Source organism: Diabrotica virgifera, chromosome 10 (genome assembly GCF_917563875.1).
Source record: "Diabrotica virgifera virgifera chromosome 10, PGI_DIABVI_V3a".
NCBI classification, from domain to species: domain Eukaryota; kingdom Metazoa; phylum Arthropoda; class Insecta; order Coleoptera; family Chrysomelidae; genus Diabrotica; species Diabrotica virgifera.
This window is the reverse complement of record NC_065452.1, coordinates 107,297,729-107,306,916: the sequence shown is the minus strand read 5'-3', so window position 1 is coordinate 107,306,916 and position 9,188 is coordinate 107,297,729. Positions and strand designations below refer to the sequence as shown.

Here is a 9,188-nt window from a genome sequence, read left to right as displayed (position 1 = left end):
ATTCTCATATAAATACAAACCAGATGTAAGAAGGACATGGTTTTACGAAACTGAATGTATCCTTCACCATCTGTTTTTCGTTTATGCTGTTTAACAAACTGCACCCCCATAAATTAATTACCATATCAGACAATTATGTCAACAACTCACTTAATGCATTCGAAATTGTTTTCTTAAAACTGCAAAAGTATACGCCAGACCTAAGTGATTTATTGCCCATCTGGTCAGATGGTAAAACACAAACAGACTAGCGTCTGTCGTTTTCTTTTCAGCCACTCAGTCAGTCGGTCACAACACCCGAGAGGCATCAGCCGCTCGCTGGGCCGAAAACAATAACAAACCCTCTTACGCGATGTATAAACAAAACACTTTTTGTTACCCAAATAAATAAATATATTACTGTTCGTTGTTATACTTATTTTTTTATTAATTCCGTCAACCATACCACCGGAATATTGGTGACCCCGAGAACAATTAAAACGCCGCGAAAATTTAACAAATAAGTGCTAATAATATACTTTTGCCGGTTTCTTTAAATACAGTGAGCATTGAAAATGACGGACAGTACCAGTGCCAACAACAGTGCTTCAGTGCTTCAGGATAACAGTGCTTCAGTTGATCGGATTTTAGTTAAAATCCCACCGTTTTGGCCCAACGATCCTGAAATTTGGTTCCTGCAAGTGGAAAATCAATTTACACTGGCAAACATAACAAGTGACGCCACAAAATTTAACTACATAGTTGCTAATCTCGAAACAGTGTACATATCAGAAGTTAAGGACATCATTGTGTCACCACCAGCTACAGAGAGGTATGTAAAATTAAAGTCAGAGTTAATTAAGAGACTTAGTGCATCACAGCAACAAAAAATTAAGAGACTACTTGAGCATGAAGAACTGGGCGATCGAAGACCTTCCCAGTTCTTACGACATTTACAGTCTTTAGCAGGCACAACGGTACCAGACAATATTGTAAGGCCTCTGTGGTTAGGTAGACTGCCATCGTCTACACAGGCTATTCTAGCTACCCAAGCTAAAGCTAGTTTGGACGCAGTTGTCGAGCTAGCTGACACAATATCTGAAGCTATAGCTCCTATGGGCCCAAATTTCAGAAGCTTCTAACGCTCTTGAAATTACCACTGATAAATTGACAGCCGAATTAGCTGACATAAAAATCCAGCTAGCTAGCTTGTCGAAGGCTCAAGCACAAACAAACACATTCCGTCGCAACCGCAGCAACTCAAGAGGCAGACCATATAATAGAGATAGAAGCTACAGCAGAGAACGTAATAGTGACATTTGTTGGTATCACTACCGTTTTGGTGACCAGGCTCAAAAGTGCTCTCCTCCGTGCAAACATCAGGGAAACATCACGGGAAGTCGGTCAGTGCGGCATCCGATCGAAGCCCAAAGTCTCGCCGCCTTTACGTAACAGACTATGATACTAAAAAACAATTTTTAATCGACACCGGTGCAGATCTGTGCGTTTTCCCGCGAAAATATGTTCGGGGTGCATGCGAAAAGACTTCATACGAACTCTGACACTAAAATCGCGACATACGGTTATGTGAACTTGACATTAAACATCGGACTACGGCGTGATTTTACGTGGCGATTCGTAGTGGCGGACATTTCAAAGCCCATTATCGGAGCTGATTTTTTTTCCCATTTCGCTCTCCTAGTGGACATTGCTAACCAGTGCTTAGTAGACAGTACGACAACCCTTCGAACAAAGGGACTCGTTAAAGAGTGTTTCGATGGCAGCGTAAAGACTATCGCGGAAGTGTCGCGTTACCATGAACTGCTGCTACGATTTCCGGAAATCACGCGACCCGTCGGTATCATGAAAGACATTCAGCATCAAACCAAGCACCACATCGATACAATTATATCATCTCCATAATATGCAACTATTTGTGTTGAAGAGTGGGCTATAGTTCCTTTAATTTTAATGGCCTTGAATGTTCCTTCTACTTTTATGTTGAATAACGTGGTTGACAGGGAATCGCTTTATCGCACTCCTGTTTATATTGCAATTGGTTTTGTGCTACCTTCCTAATTTTATTTTGTTTTGTTAATCTGATTCTGATTAGCTTTGCTAGTATATCTTGATTTTTCATTTCAATAAATAATTTATTTCTTCCTATACAGTCAAAGGCTTTTCTGAAGTCTACGAAGAGGATGTTGAGTTTTATGTTGTGTTCATGGCATTTGTTTGTGTAATTATGTGGATCACAATCTGTAGTGAATCTGCCTTCTCTGAATCCTTGCTGGTAGTCCCCAATTTTTTTCTCTGTGAATTGAGTGAGTTTTTGTCTGATGAGGGCTGTTAGAATTTTATATGTTGTACTCAGTAGAGATATTCCCCTATAGTTGTTACAGTTCCTTACTTCTCTTTTCTTAAATATTGGTATAATTCTGCCTTCTTTCCAATCCTCGGGCATTTCTTCTGCTTCCCATATTCTAACTATTAGGTTTTAGACGCTTGTTAATAAATTTTTCCCTCCGTTTTTAATTAGCTCGTTGGGAATTTCATCTGGGCCAGGTGTTCTTTTCTGTTTCATTTTTTAAATGATGTCTAAATATTCATCATTATGTTGGTATCCGTATTTCATTATCTCTCATGTCTTCCATTGCTCTTATTTCCTCTTCCGGGCTTTCTTTGCATATCGTTCTGTGAAGTGTGTTTCCTATGATCTATTGTCAATTTTAACTACTGGTTTGCCTTTCCTTTGTTGAGCTTTTAGGTAATCAAATAGTTTGGCGCTGTCATTACTATTCTTTTTAGGCACTTTAACAGTTCTTCCATCCAGTTTTTTTTTTGTTCTTGCAACATTTATCTGCTACTTTCTTTTTTCTTTGTATTCCTTTCGATGATATTCTTCCTTAGTTGATATCCATTTATCCCTTGCTTGGTTTTTCTGTTTGATTTTGATTTTGCATTCTGCATCGAACCACTATTTCTTTATTTTTATTTTCCTCTGTCCTAGCACCTCTTCAACTGAATTCAGAATTGATTCTTTTATACGTTTCCATATTTCCTCTGTGTTATTTGCTGGAGTACTGTAGTCAAATTTTCCTTTAGGGTTGTCTCATTTGTGTCTCAAAAGTGCCTGACACTTTTCAAAGGGTCCAACAATTTAAATATTTGGGAGTAATAATGAATGGCCAAAATAAGAGAAGTGAAGAAGTAACGTAGCGAAGGACAAGAACTTATCCAGAAATACAAAACTGAAAATATACAGAATTGCAATTAGACCAGGAGCCTGTTTCATAAAAGTGACAATTCCTGTCGGACAAGTGCCGAATAAGATTTTTGACAAGTTTGTGTTTCATAAAATGACAAGAGTAGATTATCAGTGACAAGTAATAAGTCTTATTTTTACAAGTTTGTTTTACAATTGTAGGTAGGTTTTTGTTTCATAAAAAATAAATCAATGAAAAGTTGTCATTTTTCCCTAGAATTTATTAGTGTAAAGTGACAGGAACTTAATATCCTGTCTCAGGCGTATTTTCTCATAAAAAATGTGGTCCAGCGACAGTTAGGACGAAGTCAACGTGTTAGTACGGCATCGACGACGAAGACGTGTATTTCGTCAAAGAGTAAATTTTAATTTTAATGCATTGATTGAGTTCAACGAAAGATTTCGAATGAGTTCTATAAAAATGGAGGAAATAATAACAGAAATCGAGGGTTTAGTATCAAACAACGTTAACTACAAAAACATAAAGTGGCAGAAAATGCGAAAAACTGTTTTGAAACGTAATATCGGCCAACAAATTTGTGATTACGGAGGCAAAATACATTACAATAGAAATCTGTAAATTTATATAGTATTATTATGGTTTCTTCGACATATGGTAAAAATTATTACAGGTTATTGTTATTCTACAGAGAAAAAAATAGAATTTTTTTCTAATAATGACCTGATAACGCTTTTTGATATTACCGATATATATATATATATTTTGTAAACGTTAACGTCGCACCTGATAATAATAGTTTTACTACAGGGTTAGCACTGCTGGGTGAAAATGTAAAAATTTAATTTCCCTAAAATGTTGAGAAAATTTCACTGATATTTCCCCTTTTTTCAGGATATCCTTTAACTTAAATTCGCTGATATTTTCAAAATTTTCAGGATATCCAATGCAGCACTAACACTTTATTATAAAAAATGTTATAAGTGTATTTAAATAAAAAACTTTATTTTTCTAATAACATACAAATATTAAACTTATGAAATGTCTAAATAGTATAGGTACCATCTTTAAACGTCTTCATCTTCTGAAACATTTTCATTATGATCATCACCCCTTCCTTGAAGATTCTAGTAAAAGAAGTGATATTGGTCTTTAATTTTTGTTCACAGAGTTCTACTAAACCTTTTAACTTTTTATTATTAATCGTTAGCATTTTGTCATATTTTCTTCTTGGCACAAGTTTGTTAATTGAAAATGTTCGAAGTTGCCTTCTCTGTATTTTTAATTTCGTAAAGTTGTCTGATTTAAAATTATATTTGAAATAACTGTGTGCAATGTCTTCTTTTATAATATGTATATTGTAGCCAAACTATGTTCAACCATTTGACAACATATCCTTCAATGGCAGTTTTTTTTATTTTTAATCATTTGAATTTGAAGTTCTTTAAAATTCAAAATGTCTTCCTGATCTAGTTCAACTACTTCGTATTTTGATTTCTTTAAAGCCATTTTAATCACTATACATATACCATCCCGATGGATCATAAATTTCCAAGTCTTTACTCGCGTTTTCGATGTGGCCATGGACCATATCACGTTCCATTTGGGAATATCCGGGCTCAAAAAATAACTGGTCGATTTTTGAAATATTTAGTGTTTCAACAGCAAACAGAAACATTTTGGCCCGAACAACTTTCAGACATAAAAGCGAAGTCTTTCCCAGTAACTTCATTTTTCATTGTATTTGTAAGGCAAGAGGCTACCTCAGAAGATCCACGACCCGCTAGTGCTTCGTGTCATACAAAGTTTTGTGCTACGACTGGACATTTTTCTTTTAAGCACTGACAAAATCAAAATATTAAATAATTACGACAAATATATACGTAACCGGCAATAAGAAAATAACATATTATATGTTTTCTTTTAACTTCGGCCAAACTAAAAAATGTAATGAGTAATCAGATTATTCTAATCATGTAATAAGTAATCAGATGGTAGAATCGAACAATATCGAAAATAAACAAATAATGTATTTAGCTATCCAGTATCAAAATGACGTTTTTCAAACAAATACGAATTATAATAATAACGCTGTATACAATTAGAGTTTAAAATATTAGTGTCAATAAACGTTAACAGTCGATAACTGTTTTTAATGTATCACGAAATTCACTGTGAAATAACGTTATCACCTCTTAGATGTTTTTGACATGCACAATTTTTTCACAATTGGTAGTTAACGTTTAATGTATTTTGTAATCTGCTGCAGATAGAGATACAGGTTTTTGTTACTAAATGAAGTCGAAAACGGTGAACTCGATTATAGATATGTCTCAATTTCACAAAAAATGTAGATAACGTTGTTTGACACTAAACCCTCGAAATTGGTCCCCGCTTAATGCATCCAACGAACAGAAATTATGCCTTGTCTCCTTCGCAACAATTACAAATTGCCCTGCATTGGTATGGAAATGGTGGACAATACCATGGAATAGGAGACATACATGGCATATCCAAAGCCACTCTTTTCAGATGTGTAAAAGCTGTAGTGAATGCCATACATGATAGGTATATTATTTCCAAGGGTAGTACGTTTTCCTCAAAATATTATAAACATTGTTCATTGTTTCAACGAAGATGAAGGAATGTCAATGGTTGTAGGCTGCGTAGATGGAACCTTAGTAAAGATAGATGCACCCACACATCATGAAGAAGCCTTTGTTGATAGGAATGGAAATCACTCCATTAACGTTATGGGAATTTGTGGCCCTGACTACATGTTTTGTTATGTTAACTCCAACTGGCCCAGAAGTGTCCATGATTTAAGAGTTCTTCGAAATTCTCAAATATTTCAACAATTTGAACAAGGTACTTACTTATTAATATCGAAAAAAAATCTGTGCATATAAAATAAATTTCCATTAACTATTTTTAGGATGGAGACCAATTCCTGGGGCTACCATTTTGGGTGATAGTGCTTACCCGCTTAGAGACTGGTTAATTCCTCCAATTTTAAGAAATCCTGCTGATCCGGCAAATGTAGTCTTTGTTCAACGACATCAGCAAACTCGCCGATTTATTGAACAAAGTTTCGGAATCCTGAAAGAAAAATTTCCTTGCCTAAATTATTTACGTGTAAACCCATTATTTGCACCAAGAATTATTAAATGCTGTGTTACTCTCTGCAATATTTCTAGAAGTTTTAACGATGAAAACTGGCTCCAAAATTTCGAAGTTAGAAATGATAACCATATTGTCCAACCATACAATGGACCAATATTTAATGAAGGACGATTAATCCAAATTATAAATCATTGTTATGAAATTAATCCAATTGTTTCAATAAAAAGTTAAGACTATAGAAATACTAAACTTTATTTAAACTATCAAACGTATAAAAAACATAACTAAAATTAAAATTAATCAAGACGAAACCGTATATTTTCTTATTTTATAACTAAAATTCTTCTTCGCTTGAATATTCAACAAGAGGCACATTTTTTTTTATAAAACTTTTGTGTAAATCTGGATTTTTCAAGTCCATGTTCTTTTTCCATAGCAAAAATTTCCAGTGCGGTTTTATGATTTTGGATTTCTAAATACGTAACCTGAAAATCATTTTTTAAATTAGAAAAATGTCTTATAATACCTTTAATTTTTTTACTTGTAGCTTTAATTTTTTTTTCCTTAAATCTTCTAAAGTACTCTTGTTGTCATCTTCTTTACTAGAACGCTTTCTTTTTCCTTTGTTGGCCATGATTTCCGTGGATGAGGATGAAGCTACATTATTTATTACAGTTGGTTTCGGACTATTGGCGGTTGAAGATCCATTATTAAAAAGATTTACGTTTCGCTCCGGGCTATTGATGGACACATTACCGCAAAAGTTTGGAATTGGTTCCATTTCTGCCGCTGTTTCTTTAATTCCATTAAAAATGGGTGAATCTTTTCCCAAAATCTCGTACACTAACAGATCTATCTCCGTTTCTTTGCAATCGCTCCTCCTCCTGTGCCTGTTTTTCTGGCATTGTCCAGCTTCTCCACTGCACGCTACATCACGGCAATAGGTATATTGCTTGGTTTCATTGATGAGACCCATTGCAAGTGCTATTTTTCTTACTTCACCCCAATGTTCACTTTTCAACGTCTTTGTTAAAGTGGGACTAAATTTTCCAAATAAAATATCTTTCTTCGCTGTAATCGCACGCAAGAATTCTACCTTTCCCAATTCGCGAGACATGACGTTTTGATATACTTTTGACGTTTTGACGTGAGTTTGAAGTTAAATAATTATTACACTTGTCGAAATCAAATGTCAAAAATATTTTTTGACTAGTGTCAACAATCATTTTATGACACAAATTTTTTAAATACTTGTCAGCCAACACTTGTCACTTGTAAACTTGTAACTTGTAAACATGTCACTTTTATGAAACAGGCCCCAGTAGTTACGTACACAGCTCAGACAATTTGCCCACGGAAAAATATGAAGAAAAATTGAGAATATTCGGAAGGAAAATCCTCAGACGAATTATGGGCCCGATAAGAATGGACAACTGAGAAATGAGAAGAAGAATGAACCATGAACTAAGAGACATAAAGAAGGGAGAAGATATACGAGTAGTTAGATTTATTAAAGCGCAGAGTCTGAGATGGCTGGGACACATAGAGAAAAGAAAAAATGACTTACTGATTAAGAAAATCACCAGATTGAATCCAGAAACGCAAAGGCCAAGGGGAAAACCCAGAGAAAGATGGGAAGACCAGGTCATGAGAGATATCTAAATTCTGAAAGTGAGAAACTGGAGGGAACTATGCACATATCGAAATAAGTGGAAGAAAATTGTAACGAAAGCCAAGTCATATAACAAACTTTGACAACACACAAGTGGAATAAGCAATAATCACCGCAATAAGCGAATCAGAGAGCTCTAAGAGCGGCAAACATTCTATCCGGAATTAAACGATCTGATGATGATAATGTATAATGCATATACATTATACATACTTATTATAACCGCTTACTATTATAAATGCTTACCGATGTGGGGGCTTGTCTTGATTGGCTGGCCAAGTGGAAGGGGTTGCCGCGGGGCTAAGGGGTTGCTTAGTCACGATTATGCGGACTCCGGGTACCAGGCGAAACCCAGGTTTCATTAGCCTTCTCCCGGCATGCGGGGCTCTGCTGGGAGTGACCATACATTCCCTAGCTACTCGTGGGACTAAAATGGACCAAGTAGGACAAACTAAAAACAATGAGGGCAAAGAGGAAGAACAAAGCCTCAATCATCCCGAGGTTATGGAATTGGATCCAGTTCCAAGCCATAAATCGGAGGATGAGCTTTTAAAAAGCAGCGGAGACGAGCAAAGTATCGCTCAAGGGCCAAAAAAGGCCGAAAGAGAGAAACTGAGTGGCGCTGCCCGAAAAAGGTTAAAGTACCTGTTAAAACAAGGCCCTAAATATGAAGAGGCTCGACAACAGGCACAAAAGCCTATACAAAAACCACCCGAGGATGTATCCAAGGGCAAAGGGTCCAAGAGGATCCAGTCTGAGGAGAGCACGCCAGAAAATCCTAGGAAAAAGGGAGTTGGCACCACCGTTGGGATAACCAGCGGTGGTGAAGAAAACAAACCATCCTATGGACAGGTTGCAGCGGCAATAAGGGTAGGAATAATGCCCAAAAACCATCCAGAACCTTCACTAAGAGTGGAACAACTAGCCGCAACGAAAGAGAAGATTCTGGAAAAAATAGTGGAGCTGGATCCAAAGGCAACATTTAGGCCTAAATTCAGCAACCTACAATTCAGACCGGGTTGGATGCTTCCGTCTTGTGCTGACAAAGCCACAGTTGAGTGGCTTAAAAGCATAATTCAGGAGCTGCAGCCACAGGAGGGTATCTCGCTGAGACTGGAAGAGGAAAGCAATATTCCTCACTCCGAGATCTTTGTGACATATCTTCCTGATAGTCTGACCACCACGAATGC

General features: G+C 36.2%; 1 protein-coding gene across 1 annotated transcript; it reads left to right on the top strand.

The window, feature by feature from the left end:
* Nucleotides 1-554: 554 nt before the first annotated feature.
* Nucleotides 555-1,121, top strand: LOC126893134 (uncharacterized). Its single transcript, XM_050663083.1, has one exon. The coding sequence runs from the start codon at nucleotides 555-557 to the stop codon at nucleotides 1,119-1,121; it is 567 nt and encodes a 188-aa protein (XP_050519040.1).
* The last annotated feature ends 8,067 nt before the right edge of the window (nucleotides 1,122-9,188 follow it).